At 45.5% G+C, this 23,037-nt stretch overlaps 1 protein-coding gene across 1 annotated transcript in view; it reads right to left on the bottom strand.

Moving 5' to 3' along the window:
* Window positions 1-5,627: 5,627 nt before the first annotated feature.
* Window positions 5,628-23,037, bottom strand: part of LOC137654628 (sodium-coupled neutral amino acid transporter 7-like) — an 84,795-nt gene continuing 67,385 nt past the window's right edge. The window contains exons 9-11 of the mRNA XM_068388426.1: window positions 9,125-9,206; window positions 7,122-7,239; window positions 5,628-5,953 (exon numbers count right to left, since the gene is read on the bottom strand). Coding sequence (XP_068244527.1) covers window positions 5,763-5,953; window positions 7,122-7,239; window positions 9,125-9,206 — 391 coding nt within the window. The 3' untranslated portion in view covers window positions 5,628-5,762. The remainder of the gene's footprint in view (window positions 5,954-7,121; window positions 7,240-9,124; window positions 9,207-23,037) is intronic.

Raw genomic sequence — 23,037 nt, forward strand, 5'->3', positions numbered from 1 at the left:
TGGCAAGAGGGCAAGATGCTGCCGAGGAGGGCAATGACAAGAGGGCAAGAGGATGCCAAAGATGGCAATGGCAAGAGGGCAAGAGGCACCTAAAGAGGGCAATGGCAAGAGGTACAGAGGAGGGCAATGGCAAGAGGGCAAGAGGCACCCGAGGAGGGCAATGGCAAGAGGGCAAGAGGCACCCAAGGAGGGCAATGGAACAGGTGCAAGATACCGCTGAGGAGGGCAAGAGGCCATCGAGGAGGGCAATGGCAAGAGGATGCCGAAGCAGGAAATGGCAGGAGGGCAAGAGGAAGCCAAGGCGTGCTATGGAACAAGGGGCCAGAGACCGCTGAGGTGGGCAATGGCAAGAGGCCACCGAGGAAGGAAATGAAAAGAGGGCAAGAGGCCACTGAGAAGGGCAATGCAAGAGACCATCGAGGAGGGCAATGGCAAGAAGCTGCTGCGGAGGACAATGGCAAGAGGGAAAGAGGCCAGTGAAGAGGGCAATGGCAAGAGGGCAAAAGGCCACCAAATAGGGCAATGGCAACAGGGCAGGAGGCCACCAAAGAGGGCAATGGCAATACTTCTCTGATATGGGCAATGGCAAGAGGGCAAGAGGCTCCCGAGAGGGGCAATGGCAAGAGGCACCAAGGAGGGCAATGGCAAGAGGCTGCTGAGGAGGGCAATGGCAAGAGGTGAAGAGGCCGGTGAATAGGGCAATGACAAGAGGGCAAAAGGACACCAAAGAGGGCAATGGCAAGAGGACACCAAAGAGGGCAATGACGAGGTCACCGAGATGGGCAATGGCAAGAGGACACCAAAGAGGGCAATGACGAGAGGTCGCCGAGATGGGCAATGGGGCGAGGGCAAGAGGCCGCAAAAGAGGGCATTGGGACAAGAGCAAAAGGTCACGGAGGAGGGCAATGGCGAGAGAGCAAGAAGCCACCAAGAAGGGCAATGGCAAGAGGTTGCTGAGAAGGCCAATGGCATGAGGGCAATAGGCCACCAAAGAGGGCAATGGAACTAGTGCAAAAGGTCGTCGTGGAGGGCAATGGCGAGAGAGCAACAAACAACCAAGAAGGGCAATGGCAAGAGGGCAATATGCCACCGAGGAGGGCAATGACAAGAGGCTGCCAAGGAGGGCAATGGCAAGATTGGAAGATGCTGCCAAGGAGGGTAATGGACAGTGGGCAAGAGGTCACCAAGATGGGTAATGCCAAGAGAGCAAAAGGCTGCCAAATAGGGCAATTGAACCAATGCAAGATGCTGCAGAGGAAGGAAATGGCGAGAGGGTAATAGGCCACTGAGGAGGGCAATGGCAAGAGGCCACCAAGGAGGGCAATGGCAAGAGGCCGCCAAAACGGGCAGTGGATCAAGTGCAATATGCTGCCGAGGAGTGCAAGGGCAAGAGGCACCAAGGAGGGCAATGGCAAGAGGGCAAGAGGCACCGAGGAGGGCGATGGCATGAGGGCCAGAGGGACCCGAGAAGGGCAATAGTAAGAGGCACCGAGAAGGGCAATGGCAAGAGGGCAAGAGGCACCCAAGGAGGGCAATGGCAAGAGGCCACCAAAGAGGACAACGGACAAGATGCAAGATGCCGCCGAGGAGGGTGAGAGGCCACCGGGGCGGGGAATGGCAAGAGAACGCCGAGGCAGGCAATGGCAGGAGGGCAAGAAGAAGCAGAGGCGGGCTATGGAACTAGGGGCCAGAGGCCACCGAGGTGGGCAATGGCAAGAGGCCGCCGAGGTGGGCAATGGCAAGAGGCCACCGAGGAGGGCAATGGTAAGAGGGCAAGAGGCCACTGGGAAGGGGGAATGACAAGCAGGCAAGAAGACGCCGAGGAGGGCAATGGCAAGAGGGTAGGAGACCATCGAGGAGGGCAATGGAGAGACCGCAGAGGAGGACAATGGCAAGAGGCTACTGAGGAGGGCAATGGCGAGAGGGGAAGAGGCCAGTGAAGAGGGCAATGGCGAGAGGGTAAAAGGCCACCAAAGAGGGCAATGGCAAGAGGTCGTTGAGATGGGCAATGGCGCGAGGGCAAGAGGCCAACAAAGAGGGCAATGGAACAAGTGCAAAAGGTCACCGAGGAGGGCAATGGCGAGAGGGCAAGAAGTCGCCAAGAAGGGCAATGGCAAGAGGGTGCCGAGGAGACCAATGGCAATAGGCCGCCAAACCGGGTAGTGGAACAAGTGCAAGATGCCGATGAGGAGTGCAAGGGCAAGAGGCACCGAGGAGGGCAATGGCAAGAGGCACAGAGGGCAATGGCAAGAGGGCAAGAGGCACCCAAGAAGGGTAATGGCAACAGGCACGGAGGAGGGCAATGGCAAGAGGACAAGAGGCACTCAAGGAGGGCAATGGTAAGAGGGCAAGCGGCACCCAAGGAAGGCAATGGCAAGAGGCCAACAAAGAGGGCAATGGAACAGGTGCAAGATGCCACCGAGGAGGACAAGATGCAAGCGAGGAGGGCAATGGCAAGAGAAAGCTGAGACAGACAATGACAGGAGGGCAAGAGGAAGCTATGGCCGCGAGGAGGGCAATGGTAAGGGGGGCAAGACGACGCCAAGGAGGGCAATGGCAAGGGGGCAAGAGGACGACAAGAAGGGCAATGGCAAGAGGGCAAGAGACCACCGAGAAGGGCAATGGCAGGAGACTGCTGAGGGCAATGGCAAGAGGCTGCTGAGAAGGGCAATAGCAAGAGGGGAAGAGGCCGGTGAAGAGGGCAATGGCAAGAGGGCAATGGCAATAGGGAAAGAGGTCCTCAAAGAGAACAACGGCAAGAGGACGCTGAAGCAGGCAATGGCAGGAGGGCAAGAGGAAGCAGAGGCGGCAGAGGTGGGCAATGGCAATAGGCCGCCGAGGTGGACAATAAGAGGCAAACGAGGAGGGCAATGGTAAGAGGGCAAGAGGCCACTGAGAAGGGCAATGGCAAGCAAGAGGACGCCGAGGAGGGCAATTGCAAGAGGGCAGGAGACCACAAAGGAGGGCAATGGCAAGAGGGGAAGAGGCCGATGAAGAGGGCAATGGCAAGAGGGCAAAAGGCCACCAAAGAGGGCAATGGCAAGAGCCCGCCAAAGAGGGCGATGGCATGAGGTCGCCGAGATGGGCAATGGGGCGAGGGCAAGAGGCCGCCAAAGAGGGCAACGGAACAAGTGCAAAAGGTCACCAAGGAGAGCAATGGCGAGAGGGCAAGAAGCCATCAAGAAGGGCAATGGCAAGAGGGCAATAAGCCACCAAAGAGGGCAATGGAACTAGTGAAAAAGGCCGCCATGGAGGGCAATGGCGAGAGGGCAACAAACAACAAAGTAGGGCAATGGCAAGAGGGCTAGATGCTGCTGAGGAGGGCAATGACAAGAGGGCAAGAGGCTGCCAAGTAGGGCAATGGAAAGGGGGGAAGAGGCTACCAAGGGGAGCAATGGACAGAGGGCTAAAGGCACCCAAGGAGGGCAATGACAAGAGGTCGCTAAAGACGGCAATGGAACAGGTAAAAGATGCAGCCGAGGAAGGCAATTAACCACCGAGGAGGGCAATGGGAAGAGGACGCCGAGGCAGGCAATGGCAGGAGGGAAAAAGAAAACTGAGGCAGGCTATGGCACAAGAGACCAGAGGCCGCTGAGGAGGGCAATGGCAAGAGGCCGCCGAGGTGGGCAATGGTATGAGGGCAGGAGATCACCAAGGAGGGCAATGGCAAGAGGCTGCTAAGGAGGGCAATGGCAAGAGGCTGCTAAGGAGGGCAATGGCAAGATACTGCTAAGGAGGGCAATGGCCAAAGGGGAAGAGGCCCGTGAAGAGGGCAAAAGGCCACCAAAGAGGGCACTGGCAATAGGGCAAGAGCCCGCCAAAGAGGGCAATGGCAAGAGGTTGCTGAGATGGGCAATGACGCGAGGGCAAAAGGCCGCCAAAGAGGACAATGGAACAAGTGCAAAAGGTCTCGAGGAGGGCAATGGCGAGAGGGCAAGAAGCCACTAAGAAGGGCAATGGCAAAAAGGTTACTGAGGAGGCAAATAGCAAGAGGGCAATAGGCCACCAAAGAGGACAATGGAACTAGTGCAAAAGGTCGCCGTGGAGGGCAATGGCGAGAGGGCAATGGCGAAAGGGCAAGATGCTGCCAAGGAGGGCAATGGCAAAATGGAAAGACTGCTAAGGAGGGCAATAGCACAAGGGCAAGAGGTTGCCAAGGTGGGTAATAGCTAGAGGACAAGAGGTCACCAAGGAGGGCAATGGCAAGAGGGCAAGAGGCCACCAATGAGGACAGTAGCAAGAGGGCAAGAGGACGCCGAGGAGAGCAATCGCAAGAGGGCAAAAGGCTGCCGAGATGGGCAATGGCAAGAGGCCACTGAAGAGGGCAATGGTAAGAGGGCAAAAGGCCACCAAGAAGGGCAATGGTAAGAAGGCAAGAGAATGCCAAGGAGGGCAATGGCATGAGGGCAAGAGGCTACCAAGGAGGGCAATGGCAATAGGGCAAGAGGCAGCCAAAGGGGGCAATGGCAAGAAGGCAAGAGGTCGCCGAGATTGGCAATGGCATGAGGGCAAGAGGCCACCAAAGAGGGCAATGAAACAAGTGCAAGAGGTCGCTGAGGGCAATGGCGAGAGGGCAAGAACCCACCGAGAAGGGCAATGGCAAGAGGTTTCTGAGGAGGCCAATGGCAAGAGGCCACTAAAGAGGGCAATGGAACAAGTGCAAGAGGTCGCCGTGAAGGGCAATGGCGAGAGGGCAGCAAACAACCAAGATGCCGTCGGGGAGGGCAATGACAAGAGGGCAAGATGCTGCCAAGGAGGGCAATGACAAGGACTAAAATTTACCACCTTGCTGCAAAAGACAGTTTTAGACAAATATTTAAAACTGTCCCACCATGTTGATATTTTGATTCTTTTATCTTATGTATATTAGTAAATTTTTTGTCTCCTTTCATCCATTTTTTAAATTTAAAGCTTACTGTATTTCATTCTAAGGGAAAACTAGGAAATATATATACAGTACACAAGTTCTTGAGTCTTTTCTAACATATTTTCTCTTACAGTGCTTTAAGCTGCTTTTAAGAAAATTTAATCCATTCCACAACACACCAACAAAGTATCAAAAGAATAATTTGCCAGAACTACCTATCGGAATTTAACTTTACAAAATTTTTTTAAAAGATGAATCTAAATCAAAGATCAAAGTAGAGTGGACTACAAAATTTCAAGGACCAAAAATCTATTTGAGAAAGTTTTTCAAATACCTTAATTGAAAAAGACTTACTGTGAGGAACTATCTTTAATAGATTTTAGAAAATTCATTTTGCATGTTTTATGGTATTATACTGCATTTCTCAAGTTAAATGTGGCAAAAACTTTACTGGTATTTTGTTAAGTATTTATGAGTTGGTTTTCAATTAATACAAATCTATATCCAGGGACACTGCAATTACAAAATCCATGAATTACAATAAAAAGTATAATTGGGAATTATTAGTTTTGCTAAAACTTGAGAATTATATAGCATGTCTCCCCTTAATAAAGATTTGTTCTCATTGGAAGTAAAGTTAATTTCAATTCAAAATATTGTACTGTAAACTGCAAAATTTCCACAAAATGATAGTGAGTACAGAAAGTCTGATGAATGAAGACAAATTTTTTTTCAATTACATAGGAAAAAATAACTAACCTTTAATTTGAAAAAATTTATTGCATAAGTAGTATAAAATGAGAATGCATCGTACTGTACTTAAAGTAGGATAAATTAATCAAAGGAAAATGTATAAGCAAAAGATTGTCCAAATATCTTGCTAAATGCAGAGCAATTACTCGCACAATGGTGTGGATTCGTCTGGATCCAGCATATTTTCTATTCCTAATACAAAAGCCAGACCAAAAGTAAACATTCCTAACATTACATACATTACACCTACTGCGCACCACCCAACTTCACGCCATGATTTTGTAGAGCTGTTCATTTCACTTTCACATAACACCAGCTGCAACAAACTCATACCTGAAAGAAAGGAAAGGGTTTTACTATTATATTCATGATATTCCTTTATAAATATGCAATATATCATTTATCTTCAGAAATCCTTAGCTTGCTGCAATATGTGTATTGTACAGCCGGCTACATAAATTGTAAGTCTTTGCTTTTCTTATTATTTCATTTAACAGTAGTTGGTCATTGTTAATAGTTTGGCAATTCTATTTAATCCATGCTGTCTATTTAATCTATGCTGCAATTGCTTCCTTTCTTACTAGACTCTATAGGCCAACTACAGGTTCATATTGCAGTGCAACCTCAAGTTAAACAAACTGCTCTAAATATTAAGGTCTACCATTTATTGTAACTCTGTTCTATACTATCTTGCCCACATCTGGTGCTTTTGTAAAGTTTGGAAATAAAAATTCTCTACTTCACATATACATGTAATGTGTAATCCTCTAGTGACAAAATCTTTTTCATATGGAATAATAATATTCACAAATACACCTTTCCTATAACTGTTTCGTGACTATTCTACACACTACTTTTACTTCTGAAGTACAGTACTTCCTTTCCTGAGACTATATACATTTTTGCTTGCACTGATTTTTTAGTTTTCCTACTCTATTTTACATTTCCAAGTATACATCCCATGATTTCCATATTAACCCTAATTACCTTCACAAAGTAGAGCCTCTTTCCCACAAGCAATTAAAAGCTCCTGAACCAAAGAATCAAAGAGTAAACTAGACAAAATAGTCAAACAAAGAAACTGTAAATATTCCTAAAACTGTTTTAAAAGTCACTCTAAGGCTAATTCTTAAACAAATCTGTTAGATTATTCATTTATCCTGTCCCTTTTGTGCAGTCCTTGACCTCCCTGTCCCTTTTGTGCAGTCCTTGACCTCCCTGTCCCTTTTGTGCAGTCCTTGACCTCCCTGTCCCTTTTGTGCAGTCCTTGACCTCCCTGTCCCTTTTGTGCAGTCCTTGACCTCCCTGTCCCTTTTGTGCAGTCCTTGACCTCCCTGTCCCTTTTGTGCAGTCCTTGACCTCCAAATTCTCAGAAAGGTTGTAACAAATAAAGGAAAACCTACTTTTAACATGAAAGTTACATCAAGATCATTGATAATTATATTTTGCACAAATTAAATAGGGAATTTAGCATACAGGGAATCTGGAGATAAAACCTCACCTGGGAAAACAAATATGAAAAATGCAGCAAGGCTTCCTAGCAGTTTTACTACAATATCAATATTGGGAGTAAATGATGCCATTAAAATTGATGCCAACCACAGCACTATGGCAATAATCTGTAAGACAAGAGATAAAAAACAATTAGTAATGTTAGTCTCAATGAAACATCAAACCTTGAAACTATCAACACTGATAATAGTACCGTAATATTTTCTACTAACATACCAGTATTAATCAAAATATACTTTTAACAACAAATCATAAAACAGTATATAAATACCATTAAAATTTCTCCTCATCATTATCTTTTTACATAGTTCTCTTAAACCAAATTGTTTTAAACACTTCCCCACATAACCACTTAATATTTTCTGGGTCCCTCTGTCATACTGTAGTCCAGTTCTGTACTGCAACTTTCATCTCTCTTATTTTTCTGATTAACTGCTCTTCTTTGCTCCCAATTACATAACCAAACCATCTCCCTTTAACAGCTCCTTGGACACCAAATATAAATGCAACTTGATTTGTTATATGACCACGCAAACAATCAAGCCATGAATCTTGGCTTGCCTGTATTTCAATAATCTCTTCCTCTGTCGTTGATGTTAGCCCCTTTTCTCATTGCTTTCTTTATACCAACTCCATGGTCCAGTGTATTTCTACTGACAAAAGAAATGTTCCATCTCTCGGACTATCTGTCCCTCTCATCTCTTTAGACCACCTCATTCATAGTATCGTCCACCTCCTCCGGTTCTTTCAATTCTTGGTATCTCTTGTGATATCTATTATACCTTACATCACTTTTAATTCATCCACAATATGCACATCTACTTTCCTGAAGGTCAATTTAGAACTTTTTCTTATTCCATTTTCAAGTTTCAAAACTTTTATTTAGTTTTTCCTGGTCTCCATTCTCCACTTCCCTATTGTTAATTAATATTGAAATCTTTCATTTTGGGCATAACATGTGCTAAAATATTTCTTCTGAACTATTGTTAAAATTCTATTTAGGTTCCCTTTAAATTATACTGATAACACATGTCTTGCCTTGCTTGCATCCTATAATATACTTTTTCCTTCATAATCTATCTGTAACATTAAAATCTTATTATATTTTGGACCAGTTTAACATACTCTTTCCTTATGCTTTGTCTTGTCTATATTTTACAACAATTTTCTGTGTGCTACTACCAATTTTATTGACTTCTACTTACTTTCAACTTTGACACCTTTGCACAATACATTGGTCTGATGGTATTTTTCACGTCTCCATAAAAATGTGGTGGTTCTAACATCCATGGTTAGTTTTTTTTATCATAAGCATCTTTGGGAACTCCTTTTTTTTTTTTTTTTTTTTTTTTTTTACTATGAGCATGTTTTTTCACAAAGCCCTTGTTAGTTCATAAATACTACCTTTTGTCCATAAATTTGTCGTATCCTGAAGAATGTTCTTGTATTCATGAGCAGCCCATTAATTAATTGTTGTCCAAAGACATTGTAGTTCTTGATTCCTTGCTGTTAAATACAGTCCCTGTGCTATCAGCCTGAATCTCAAAACTTAGTCATCATAATCATCAATTCATAAACATCTGCTCTCCCTCAAAGGTTACGCAATGTTACGAATGAGTAATAAAATCCAGAGACTGGCAACTGTACATATGGCACTAGTTTGAATGTCGCCCATATTTTCTCTCCTAATGCAAAATTTGGGTAAGAAAGACATTGGCTCCTGATGATAAGAGACGTAAGTATACTTGTCTATTCAATAGCACACTATTTTAATTGGGGTATTGCTTAACATCATAGTTCAAGATAGTCCTTGTCAGTGGTTTGTTCAGCTGCCTGGTGGTAAAGGACTTTTATAAAATTTGGTGGTCTTTTTAACTCTCTACTGATGAGACATTTTACCCATGGTAGAAATCCTGAACTTGAAACACACGCAAATGTAGCATAATTCTACTAATAATTGGAAATAGTCTGACAATTTTTCAATATGCTTACCCTTCTTCGGATAGGTTCATCTAGTGATGCTTCAACAGGAGATAAAGATCTTATTTGTATATAAAGGTCACTCACTGCTTCCCTGTTTAAATGAAATGGCAGGTATCACTGCATATGAAGGAAAACCATAGAAAACTAAATATACAGCACAAATATACAGCATGAAAAACTTTTCATTGTTCCTGATTATGATTAGAACAATGCGGATGATCCGTGTAAAAAAAAATTTCCAATGAAAAATAATTTTAAACATTTTGTTCAACTGCATTCTTTTACAGATCCCAACCTCCTTACTTTGATGGCTTACTCCTGTCCAGAAGATAAAAAAAAAAAGCTCAACTATTGACTAAACTTCCAAATAAAAGTTTCAAAAGGTAAGAATTGTATGCCTTCCATACATAGCAGGATCCCTCTTTTATTTCCATCGTTTTTTTTTTCTCGGTTGGGGGTCTATCAGACGTGGGATGACATTATCAGTGCAATCACTTAGTATGAAACAAGATTGTTGAAAAAAAGATTTTGATAAAATAATTTTCCCCTATTATTCATTACTGTAATTTAGCAATATTATATATTACTGTACTTTACTAATGTTAAATGGGTCCTTTCAAATAATTATGACAAACTGAGTATTTCAGCAGTAATTACCATCTAATCTGAATCTTGCTTGGTTAGCTTCTAGTCCCATTTATTCTATGTATGTAAACTCTACTTGACTTTTTTTAATTATGGGTCTCGCTTTGAGTGTCCCTAATAATGCACTCCTTACTTACAATGAAGATTTATTATGAAAGGTTCTAGCGCCATTCAAGGCCCATACAAGATAAAGACTAAAAAAAAAAATCCATACTGCCATACTGCATATAGTTAACAACAGGATAAAATAATAAGAATTCTCTTGTAGACTGATTTGTTGGTTGCCATAAAGGTCCTCGAAATTAAGAGATTTAATTGGGCCATACACCGGACAATATTATTGGACCTATGAAATATTATTATGACTTGGGAAATAAATATTCTCTTAAATCTCCAGCCTTGGGAAACATGCACCTAATTTGAGCAAGAGGTAATTGAGAGGAAGGATAACAAGATAAGGCTCCTTACTCCTGAAAAGTGTACAATGAAACAAGGGTCAAGGACCAAAGGAGGGCAAGAGCCAAAGCTGGACACAGACAGCAAGATCCATAAGAGGACAATGAGAAGAGGGCAGGGACCAAAGGAGGGGAACAACCCAAGCAGGGCAATGAAAAGAGTACATGGACCAAAAGAGAGCAAGGAGAACAAGGCAAGATCCAAAGAAGGGCAATAGGATGACAATACAATAGAAAGAAGGGCAATGAGAAGAGGGTAAGATCCAAAGAAGGGCAAAAGGATGGTAATACAATAGAAAGAAGGGCAATGAGAAGAATGGAGGAAGGGCAATGTATAGACGGGTATACCCAAATACAGCAAGATCCCTAGTTGGGAAATGAGAAGAGGGCGAGAGCCCAAGGCAGGCGATGAGAAGAGGGCGAGAGCCCAAGGCGGGCGATGAGAAGAGGGCGAGACCCCAAGGCGGGCGATGAGAAGAGGGCTCTCTAAAGCGGGCGATGAGAAGAAGGCGAGAGCCCAAGGCGGGCGATGAGAAGAGGGCGAGAGCCCAAGGAGAGCAATAGCCAAAGGAGGGCAATGCAGAGGGCAAGAGCCAAAGGAAGGCAATGCAGGGAAGGCAGGAGCCAAAGAAGTGCAGTGAGGAGAGGGGAAGAACAAATAGAGGGCAATGAAGAGAGGCAAGAGCCAAAGGAGGGCAATGCAAGAAGGACAAGAGCCAAAGGAGTGTAATGCAGCAAGGGCAAGAGCCAAAGGAGTGTAATGCAGCAAGGGCAAGAGCCGAAGGAGGGCAATGCAGAGAAGGCAAGAGACAAAGGAGGGCAATGCAGAGAAGGCAAGAGACAAAGGAGGGCATTGGAGAAAGGGCAAGAGCCAAAGAAGGGAAATGCAGAGACAGCAGGAGCCAAAGGAGGGGAATGCAAAGGAGGGGAATGCAGAGAGGGCAAGAGACAAAAGAGGGTAATGCAGAGGGCAAGAGCCAAAGGAAGGCAATGCAGGGAAGGCAGGAGCCAAAGAAGGGCAGTGATTAGAGGGGAAGAACAAATGGAGGGCAATGAAGAGAGGCAAGAGCCAATGGAGGGCAAGAGCCAAAGAAGGGCAATGCAGAGAGAGGCAAGAGCCAATGGAGGGCAATAAAGAGAGGGCAAGAGTCAATGGAGGGAAATGCAGAGGCTGGAACCAAAGGTCAAAGTAGAGAGGGGCAAGAGCCAAAGAAGGGCAATGCAGGAAGGATAAGAACCAAAGGAGGGCAATGCAGGAAGGATAAGAGCCAAAAAGGGCCAATGCAGGAAGGGCAAGAGCCAAAAAGGGCCAATGCAGGAAGAGCAAGAGCCAAAGGAGGGAAATGAAGAGAGGGAAAGAGTCAAAAGAGGGTAATGAAGTGAGGGCAAGAGCCAAAGAAGGGCAATGAATAGAGGGCAAGAGCCAAAGGAGGACAATGCAGAGGGCAATAACCAAAGGAGGGCAATGCAGAGGGCAAGACATAAAGGAGGGTAAGACATAAAGGAGGGCAATGCAGAGGGTAATAGACAAAGGAGGGCAATGCAGAGAGGGCAAGAGCCAAAGGAGGGCAATGCAGAGAGGACGAAAACAAAATGAGGGCAATAAAGAGAGTGCAAGACACAGAGTAATGAAGAGAGGTCAAGAGCCAAAAGAGAGCAATGAAAAGAAGGCAAGAGCCAAATCTATGCAGAGGGCAATAGCCAAAGAAGGATGGCAAGGCAGAGATACAAGATCCAAAGGAGGGTAATGCAGAGACGGGCAAGAGCAAAAGGAAGCCAATCAAGAGAGGGGAAAAGTCAAAGGAGGGCAATGCAGAGGGCAAGAGCCAAAGGAGGGCAAGAGTCAAAGGGGGCAAGAGCCAAAGGGGGCAAGAGCCAATGAAGGAGGGCAATGCAGAGAGGGCAAGAGACAAAAGAGGGTAATGCAGAGGGCAAGAGCCAAAGGAAGGCAATGCAGGGAAGGCAGGAGCCAAAGAAGGGCAGTGAGGAGAAGGGAAGAACAAATGGAGGGCAATGAAGAGAGGCAAGAGCCAAAGGAGGGCAATGCAGCAAGGGCAAGAGCCAAAGGAGTGTAATGCAGCAAGGGCAAGAGCCGAAGGAGGGCAATGCAGAGAAGGCAAGAGACAAAGGAGGGCAGTGGAGAAAGGGCAAGAGCCAAAGAAGGGAAATGCAGAGACAGCAAGAGCCAAAGGAGGGGAATGCAGAGACAGCAAGAGCCAAAGGAGGGGAATGCAGAGAGGGCAAGAGACAAAAGAGGGTAATGCAGAGGGCAAGAGCCAAAGGAAGGCAATGCAGGGAAGGCAGGAGCCAAAGAAGGGCAGTGAGGAGAAGGGAAGAACAAATGGAGGGCAATGAAGAGAGGCAAGAGCCAAAGGAGGGCAATGCAGCAAGGGCAAGAGCCAAAGGAGTGTAATGCAGCAAGGGCAAGAGCCGAAGGAGGGCAATGCAGAGAAGGCAAGAGACAAAGGAGGGCAGTGGAGAAAGGGCAAGAGCCAAAGAAGAGAAAGGGCAAGAGCCAAAGAAGGGAAATGCAGAGACAGCAAGAGCCAAAGGAGGGGAATGCAGAGAGGGCAAGAGACAAAAGAGGGTAATGCAGAGGGCAAGAGCCAAAGGAAGGCAATGCAGGGAAGGCAGGAGCCAAAGAAGGGCAATAAAGACAAGACAGGAGTCAAAGGAGGGCAATACAGAAAGCAAGAGCAAAAGGAGGGCAATGCAGAGAGGCAATGCAGAGAGGGCAAGAACCAAAAGAGGGTAATGCAGAGGGCAATAGCCAACGGAAGGCAATGCAGGGAAGGCAGGAGCCAAAGAAGGGCAGTGAGGAGAGGGGAAGAACAAATGGAGGGCAATGAAGAGAGGCAAGAGCCAATGGAGGGCAATGCAAGAAGGACAAGAGCCAAGGAGTGTAATGCAGCAAGGGCAAGAGCCGAAGGAGGGCAATGCAGAGAGGGCAATGCAGATCGGGCAAGAGCCAAAGAAGGATGGCAAGGTGGAGATGCAAGAGCCAATGGAAGGTAATGCAGAGATAGGATAGAGCCAAAGGAGGGCGATACAGAGGGCAATAGCAAAATGAAGGTAATGCAGAGATAGGATAGAGCCAAAGGAGGGTGATACAGAGGGCAATAGCAAAATGAAGGTAATGCAGAGAGGGTAATAACCAAAGGAGGGCAGTTCCACAGGAAGGCAGTACAGAGAAGGCAATAGCCACAGGCACAGGAAGGCAGTAGAGGGAGAGCAAGGGCCAAAGGAAGGCATTGCAGAGTGGGCAAGATGCAAAGGAGAACAATGCAGAGAGGACAAGAGCCAAAGAAGGGCAATAAAGACAAGACAGGAGTCAAAGGAGGGCAATACAGAAAGCAAGAGCCAAAGGAGGGCAATGCAGAGAGAGTAATAGCCACCGGAGGGCAATACAGAGAAGGCAAGAGACAAAGGAGGGCAATGCAGAGAGGGCAAGAGCCACAGGATGGCAATGCAGAGAGAGTAATAGCCACCGGAGGGCAATGGAGAAAGGGCAAGAGCCAAAGAAGGGAAATGCAGAGACAGCAAGAGCCAATGAAGGAGGGCAATGCAGAGAGGGCAAGAGCCAAAAGAGGGTAATGCAGAGGGCAAGAGCCAAAGGAAGGCAATGCAGGGAAGGCAATGCAGAGGGAGTAATAGCCACCGGAGGGCAATACAGAGAAGGCAAGAGACAAAGGAGGGCAATGCAAAAGGGCAAGACCCAAAGGAGGGCAATGCAAAAGGGCAAGACCCAAAGGAGGGCAATGCAGAGAGGGCAAGAGCCACAGGATGGCAATGCAGAGAGAGAGTAATAGCCACCGGAGGGCAATACAGAGAAGGCAAGAGACAAAGGAGGGCAATGGAGAAAGGGCAAGAGCCAAACAAGGGAAATGCAGAGACAGCAAGAGCCAAAGGAGGGGAATGCAGAGAGGGCAAGAGCCAAAAGAGGGTAATGCAGAGGGCAAGAGCCAAAGGAAGGCAATGCAGGGAAGGCAGGAGCCAAAGAAGTGCAGTGAGGAGAGGGGAAGAACAAATGGAGGGCAATGAAGAGAGGCAAGAGCCAATGGAGGGCAAGAGCCAAAGGAGGGCAATGCAAGAAGGACAAGAGCCAAGGAGTGTAATGCAGCAAGGGCAAGAGCCGAAGGAGGGCAATGCAGAGAAGGCAAGAGACAAAGGAGGGCAGTGGAGAAAGGGCAAGAGCCAAAGAAGAGAAAGGGCAAGAGCCAAAGAAGAGAAAGGGCAAGAGCCAAAGAAGAGAAAGGGCAAGAGCCAAACAAGGGAAATGCAGAGACAGCAAGAGCCAAAGGAGGGGAATGCAGAGAGGGCAAGAGCCAAAAGAGGGTAATGCAGAGGGCAAGAGCCAAAGGAAGGCAATGCAGGGAAGGCAGGAGCCAAAGAAGTGCAGTGAGGAGAGGGGAAGAACAAATGGAGGGCAATGAAGAGAGGCAAGAGCCAATGGAGGGCAAGAGCCAAAGGAGGGCAATGCAAGAAGGACAAGAGCCAAGGGGTGTAATGCAGCAAGGGCAAGAGCCGAAGGAGGGCAATGCAGAGAAGGCAAGAGACAAAGGAGGGCAATGGAGAAAGGGCAAGAGCCAAACAAGGGAAATGCAGAGACAGCAAGAGCCAAAGGAGGGGAATGCAGAGAGGGCAAGAGCCAAAAGAAGGCAAGGCAGAGAGGGCAAGAGCCAAAGGAGGGCAATACAGAGAAAGAAATAGCCAAAGGAAGGCAATACAGAGAGAAATAGTCAAATGAGGGTAATGCAGAGAGGGCAAGAGCCAAAGGAGGGCAATACAGAGAAAGAAATAGCCAAAGGAAGGCAATACAGAGAGAAATAGTCAAATGAGGGTAATGCAGAGAGGGCAAGAGTCAAAGCAGGGCAATGGAGAGGGAAAAAGCCAAAGTAGGGCAATGAAGAGGGCAAGAGCCAAAGGAGAGCAATGAAGAGAAGGCAGAAGCCAAAGAAGGGCAAGAGCCAAAGAAGGGCAAGACCCAAAGAAAGGCGATTAAGAGAGGGCAAGAGCCATAGGAGGGCAAAGAGAAGAGAGGGCAAGAGCCAAAGGAGGGCAATAGAAGAGTGGCAAGATCCAAATGAGGGCAATAGAATATGGGCAAGAACCAAAGGAGAGCAATGGTAGAGAGGTAGGAGCCAAAGGTGGGCAATGAAAGGGCGAGGTCCAAAGGAGAGCAATGACCAAAGGAAGGTAATGAGGAGAGAATCATTTAAAGGGAGCAGAGAATCATTTAAAGGAAGGCAATGAAGAGGGAATGGTTTAAATGAGGGTAATGAGTAGAGGGCAAGGTCCAAAGGAGGGCAATAAAAAAGCAAGAACTAAAGAAGAGCAATAAAACAGTAAGAACCACAGCAGGGCAATGAGAATAAAGCAAGAAAATAAAGAGGGCAAGGGGCAATGACAGTAGAGGGCAGCAAGCAAAGGAGAGCAATATTAGTAGATGACAAGAAGCACAGGATGGCAGTAAGAAGAATGTTAGAGGGTAAGAAGCACAGGAGGGCAATAAGAATAATATGCAGAGGGCCAGATGCAATGGAGGACAATGAGAATAATGCAGAGAGCAAAATTCACCGAAGGGCAATGAGAAGAATACTGGGGCAAAAAACAAACGATGGCAATGAAAATATTGTGGGCCAAGAACAACAATCAGGCAATGAAAAAACTGAGGGGACAAGAACCACCGCAAGATATACGGGAGGGCAATGAGATAATTGTAGAAACAAGAACCACCAAAAGAAGAACAGGTAGGCAATGAGGAAATTGTGGGGACAAGAACCATAGGAGGGTAATGAAAAGGATGCAAGAAGCACAGGCTATGAGAAGAATACAGAGGATAAGAACTACAGAAGGGCTGTGTAAAGAATGTAGAGGGCAATGAGAAAAATTTTGGTGACAAAACCACATAAGTATTAGGAGAGCAAGAAGCAGAAGAGAGCAAACAGAAATATGTAGGTAGCCAATGAGAATAATGTAGAAGGAAGGAATCATAGAAGGGCAAATACTGTAAAAATCTTGAGGGAAAACAGAAGGACAGGAAGGCCAATGAAAGAAATTTATAGGGTAACTGGAAGAATGCAGTGTGCTGGAACTACATGAGCAATAAGACGAATGTAGTGGCCAAGAAGCACAGGAAGAAAAGAGAACACAGGTAATGAAGAGGACACAGAGACAAGGAGGACAATGGAGAGAACATGGTGGATTAATGAGAACAAATATGGAAGACAGGATAGACCGGAACCATGGAGGGCAAGAGACATGATACATAGTACAATGTACTCTGCTAATAATACAATAAAATCTTGAGACCTAGCCTTCAAAGGTTTCTTGAAGCTAATAAAATTGACAGGCAGATTACCAATTGTTTTTTCTTTAGACCGTTACTGACCTTTTTCACACATCACAACAGAATTACAAAACCAAATGGAGCAAAATAGAGAATTACTACACTACAATTGTATTTTTCAGATCTTGCAGACAATAAATCTTCATAAATACAATACATATTTTTTGTTCTTTTCCCCAAAAAATATTCCATAGTAGACAATGTTACTTCAGATGACATGTGGCTATGAAATTATCATTGTAATGCATAGGTGGGTGGTAGTGTAGAGCTTTGCCTCATAAAGGCCTCACTAAGTATTTAATAGTGCTCTACTGCTAAACACTTGTGGTGAAAACAATGACACAAAACTCTTTATTTATTAGGAATTTTATATTTAAGAGTGTGAGTTTTATATTGTTTTTCATAGTTTGTTCTCGTGTATTTAGCTTACTGACTACTCCATTACTGCCTGGTAGAGTTGTATAAAATTAACTAAATTTTAATGTTTAATATATAGCAGATTTCAAAAGCAAACAATGACCCGTGTATCACCATACAGAACAACCAAAGATATACAAATGGGTTAAACAAGAAAATCTAAAGTATGTTACCCTAGTAATCAACTCTAAAAAGTTCCTTTAAATAGCAGAGGGATGGTAATCGGAATGTAAGTCGACAATAGTTCAACAATAGTTTGCATTATATGCAGAATATTGACAATAGATGAACAATTTTTCCACCAATACACGAGTGCTTTTAAATAATGAAGTAGATAAAGCATATGTAAAAGTGCATCTGCTCTCCCATAGAATCTGTGTGTGTGTAAACAAAATTGTAAAGTAGCTTTAAGCAGATTATTATTATCTTAGTCTATATTTCTTGTTCTTTGTAATAGGATATATTGCATAAAAAATATTAATTCAACACTGAGTTTCCTTTTAGTTAAAAGTCACTGAATCCAGCCAATTCATTATAAACAAAGTCTAAACAAACTATTATTTGAGCTTGCAATTCTTGATAAAAGCACCTCAAGACTTTGTTCCTAAATGTGGCATAGCAGTCTCTATACAGTATCACTATCTCATCAGAATTTGTGGGAACTTGTTATCCGATGTTTTGGTGGCCTTAGTTTTGCCACATGAATCATAGATTATTGAAAGCTACCCTTCTAGGAGCCTAATAAAGTAGCAATACTGTATTGTAATAATTATAACCGATCTTCCTTCTGCTGGCCCTGAATGAGTAAGTACTTATTATAATTCAAAATATTTGCATATTCTTATACATAACAAAAAGACCAAACCAAATGAGGCATAGGGCATATGTTGAGCAAGGTTCCACAAAGCCACATACAGTACATACATACTTGTACTGTACAGTATATCTTGAACATAGGGAAAAAAATAAATAAATACAAAGCAAATACCTAAAAATTTACAAACCTAGACATAAAGTGGCAAATAAGAGTCAAGTATAAACTAAAGGTTCTCCAACTAAAGCATAACATCAGCAACTAAAGCATAAAATCAGTACCTATACCCCAGACAAGAGGACTTTTTCAGGTTTCCGAGTCATCTAGTAGTGTGCCTGATATTGGGAACACTGAATAAAGTGTTCACTAGACTGAATTAATTACCTTTGTCAGGAAAAGCAATACTGTACTGTACTATATAGCAATATAATAGTTACTCTATAGAAAATAAAAACCTTTTGCAAGGCAAAGTAAACATACTGTACATGTCCTATTACCAACATAACGCACATTTTACCGGTATAAAAAACTACCCGCAGTAAGAACTACTAAATGTTAAACTAAGACAGAAACAAAGTAATAAAGTTATTAGATAGACGAAAAATGGGTATCACCTCCTAGGGAATACTGTACATCCAAAAGCACTTTAGTCCAATTTATTAAAAAGGAACAAGCAGAAAGCCAGGCAAATGGGGTCAAATGGCCACATTAAAGAACCTTAAGTACTGACAACATAAGTGTGTCATGCAAAACATTCACTGCAAGCCATTACCCCTACTTACCCTTACAGTGAGTTATTCACCTTTCAACCATTGCTGGACTGGTTTCAATTTGATAGTGATCAGCATTTGCTCACTATCTCTGATCATGTGTAAATGGCACTTTTCAAGATCCATCGTTTATATTTCCATATGAACATACTTATAAATATACTGCACTAATGATATAAAACTTCAGGAGATTTTTTGCAACAAAAATATTCCCTATATACATGCTAAAAAAAATTGAAAAATAGTCCATATGAACATGCTAAAAATAAAAATGTCCGATTTTTTGCACACAAAAATATGCAATGTATAATACAAAGAATTCATTAATCTTTTTAAAAAAAAATATCTTAAAAATAACTGCAATTATTACCATTCACATCTAAAAACTGACATAAAAGGACAAATTTAATAATGAATACTAATTTACACAATCCCACAAAAATAATTTTTGGGCTCAAGCCATGGCGTCCTGATGGAAGGTTCCTGTTTGGTAGCTTCCTTGGGTATAAGACTACTAAGATATTCCCAGAGAATTTAACCACAGGTTATCACAGAATTCTAACTTCTGGAGCGAGTATCTCAAAGGTTTCCCTTTAAGACATCGTAATACAACAGGGGACACGCATGTCTGGTCGTGCCACATAGCTATCTCCACCCCGAACAGGGTTAACGCTTCGGTGTGTAAGGGCTGAGAATAGCTGGGAGCCGTTCCACAGCTAATCTCACTCGTGGCTACTACTGATACTCGAGACGTAAACAAACGGACGCCATTGCTCTAATGACGTCACGAGCGTCTTTATCCTTTTGTTAGTAGCTGCCCTACTGAGACGGATTTTCCCTTGTGTGAACTTTATCGTTTTGCATCTTCGCTATGTCGTTACCTTCAGCCTCGCCTTCTTCTGGAAAGTTGAGTACAAGGTTCCAGTATTGTTTAATTAAGCTCTGGCCGTAAAGTAAATATTATTTCGCGAAATAATTGATGTTTTGTGGCGGAGCTGTGCCTCTACCGGACCCGCCATTTTATGGCGTCGTTGTTGTTTTGCATGTCTTAATTAGTTAGCCACAACAACGCTTCCGGCATTATATACTAATCGAATACATTAGTTTATTTAGTCTTCATAGCTAGGAACTTTTATATCGTGTTAGACGCTTTTTATCGGTCATCGATTGACCTCATACCAGTCGGCTACTATAGCCCCCAGGCCAGGAGCCTATATACAAGTGTTCATGCATGATTTATCAGTGATCCTAGACTAAGTTATGAAGATAGTGGCATTATTATTTTACAATACTTTTGACTAGTGATGCAAATGTTTTCGCCTTCAGGGACCATATAGGGGATAGGCTAGTCAGTGATTCTTTCTAGCCTAACCTAACCTTAGGACCCCTATATGCTTCCTTCATCCCCTGCCTTGGCACTCCCTCTATTTAGCCTTGATCCCTTTTCTGAGTAAAGGGATTTATTGTCTAATAGAGTATTATATCGCCTCTCAGTCCTCCCTAAAGGAATGAACCCCCTTTAGGATTGCGTCTGAGAGTGAGGTTAGGCTAGCCTACCTCTATGGCTAGGATAGTCTACGACTTTCCTGCGATAGCGATATGTCTTCTTCCTTGCCTAGTTCAGGACTTTTAGCCCTGATCTAGGCCGGGTTAGGAAGGTTTCTCTGTTCCATGCTGAAACTGTACTCTTGCACCGTTTTTAGCTGATCAGCCTAATCTTAGGTTAGGGAGTGTCCTCCCTTCCCTTTGTGGCCGCTCTGGTACAGAAACCCTTCCTGGGAAGACCCCTCTCTTCTCCCTCCCCACCTATCTCTTGTATAGCCTAGCCTATGCTTAGGTTAGTTTATACTCATCTGTCCCCTGTCCTACAATTCCTCCTTAGGGTGGAAGAGTAGGGCTACCCGAGCTTCCCTGTGCTGTCCGCTCTGGTACATATACCTTCATAGTGTCCTATAAGGTTAGTTACTAGTGTAGCTCTGCATAGGGGAGTCTCCCCCCCCCCCTCTTGGGTGTTCCCTAGCCCTCCCTTGGGCTACCTGCTCCCGGTCCCTAGTGACCCCTGCTTGGATGCTAGAGCCTGTCTCTATCATGGGTACACCCCCTCAGGGAGGGGGAGGGATGTCTGGAACCCTGACGGTACTTCCTACATCCCTTCCCCCCTCCCCCTGTCTCTCTCTCTATCCGGGTGCCGGTCTCTTGCCGCCTCTACTGCCGGCAATACCTGCCTCCCTCTTGGTGACTTCCCTACCCTTGCCCCCAGCCCCCCGTGTACCGAGGGACTGCCGGCTGCCGCCGGCTACTACCGGCGGCTCTCCTACTCCTATCTATTCGTCCGCTTGCCGGTCGATCTCCGGAGTGCCGGCATATACTGCCGGCAACCCGATACTACCTGTACCATCCTTACCCGTCACCAATCCGGCATCCTCCGGCTGCCGGAGCCGCCGCTCCCTGCCGGCGTGCCGCCGTTGTGCCGGCGGCCGCCATCCTGGTATCTAACTGACTTTGAAAATTGTCTGTTCTAATGCCAGAATCTATGCTGGAGCGAGCTCCGGCGTGCCGGCGGCTGCCGGATGCCCCGGAGGCGTCAAGAATACTTGCACCCCCTCTCTTTAGCTATCATAAGACTAGATAGCCCTACCTTGCAAATAGATAAGCTGCTTTGCTTCTGAGATCAGTACCTAGTACTGCTCTATTAGTGATCATGCTGTCTCTTTGCATTCTTCTATTTCCAGCATGCTATGTGCATCTTAGCGCGGCTGGTTGCCAGAAGCAATTACCTTAATGAGGCCTTCTGGCTCTTATCTGGGAACCGAATGAATTCGATCCCAACCTTGTCCTTGGCTTTCCATGGAGTTCCATTATAATGGGAATCCTAGGAAACTATATCCAATGATCTAGGTCATTTGGATTATCCCAGGACCAGCCTATGGTAACCAGCCGGGCGAGATGCATGGAGCGTGTCTCCTTTACTGTTTCATTCTCTATGCATCACACCTTCCTTAAGTTAAAATTAATGATTAATGTTAACTTAATTTAAGAGCCATTCTTATGGCTCCCCCATACTCATTTTCTCTTTCTTCCACAGGAGGAGCAGATGAAGTGCGATTTCGCCTACTGTGCTGTGAAACGCTCCCAGTTTTACGGACATACGGCGTGCAGGACTCACGCCCCTTGCTCAGACAAGAAAGGGGATTGGAAGTTCTGGAATCCACTGGAATGTACGGTCTGCCAGGCCTATCTAGTTGAGGCCTTCCATAACCCTCCCTCAGCGGAGGTTAGAGACATTGCTCGTGAGAAACTGCGCAAGTGGGTGCGTGGTTTTCAGAGAAATGCTACTGGACCGTACCTGGCCACCGAAGAACTGAGGTCCCTGTTGTTCCCTAAGGCCTCCCCTGATTCAGTGGTTCCAAAGGAAGCAATCCCCACTGTCCAAATTTCAGTGGAACCTGATGTGGTCATGGCTCAGTCCATGCACGAGTGCCGTTTAGATTCCGAGGATGATGAACGGATCTCCGACGTCTCGGAAGACACGGAGAAGACGCTTATGGCTCAAGGAGCCGAAGAGGACGAAGACAAGGTGGAATACACCGAGTCGGAGATTGGAGCTACTCCCTCGTCCATCCCTCCGCCTACTCCTACACCGACGGAATTGTCCCTTCCGTCTACCTCCTCGACCCCGGATCCTTCCTCTTCCACCCAAGAACTGATCCGACTGATTAGAGCTGTCATGGACGACAGACTGAAGGAGAACCAGGAGTCCATCAGGTCTATGATTGGATCCAGAGACACGAAGAAGATCTCGGTCAAGGATCTCCCAGCTTGCTCTCATGCCAACCCGTGGAGGTATGCAGAGCATATGGTTATTGCAACCGGCAGGATCTTTGTTAGCGACAAGATCGGCACGGTCCCGTTGGAAGATGTGGAGTTCTTCCCAAGCTTCGAGGCCTACCCGGACTGTTACGTCCGACTTCGTGCCGAACCTGCCTCGAAGGAGGAGACCGAACCTAAAGAAGAGATAGTGTTCGATCTCGCAAAGGCCCAAGCTATGCTAGCCAACGCATTTAAGAGCAGGGGCTTTACCTGCTCTAAGCTTCCTGCCTTGAGCAAGAAGCATCCTACCTATGTCGCACCTGACACTGCGATTCTTCCATTTCTGGAAAAGGCCTTAGCTGCATGCCTTAAAGCGGCGGAAGAAGGGAAACCCTGCCCTGCACTGGAGGAGTGCAGACCCTTCTCCATCGTGACACCCCCTGACACTAGGCAATGGAAAGATGTCCAACATACTTTCGTCGTGGGTAGGCTCGATCCTGACGTCGCCGGACGTCAGTTTAATGAAGACCTCCCTAAGCTCAACGACCACCTCCTTCGCCGGGAACAAGACACGAAGGAGAGGCTTGCAGCTTCGCTTTCTCATCAAGTCCAACTTGAAGTAATGGCCTGTGACACAGCGGTACCCGATCACTACATGGTAC

This window comes from Palaemon carinicauda, chromosome 15 (assembly GCF_036898095.1).
Source record: "Palaemon carinicauda isolate YSFRI2023 chromosome 15, ASM3689809v2, whole genome shotgun sequence".
NCBI classification, from domain to species: Eukaryota; Metazoa; Arthropoda; class Malacostraca; order Decapoda; family Palaemonidae; genus Palaemon; species Palaemon carinicauda.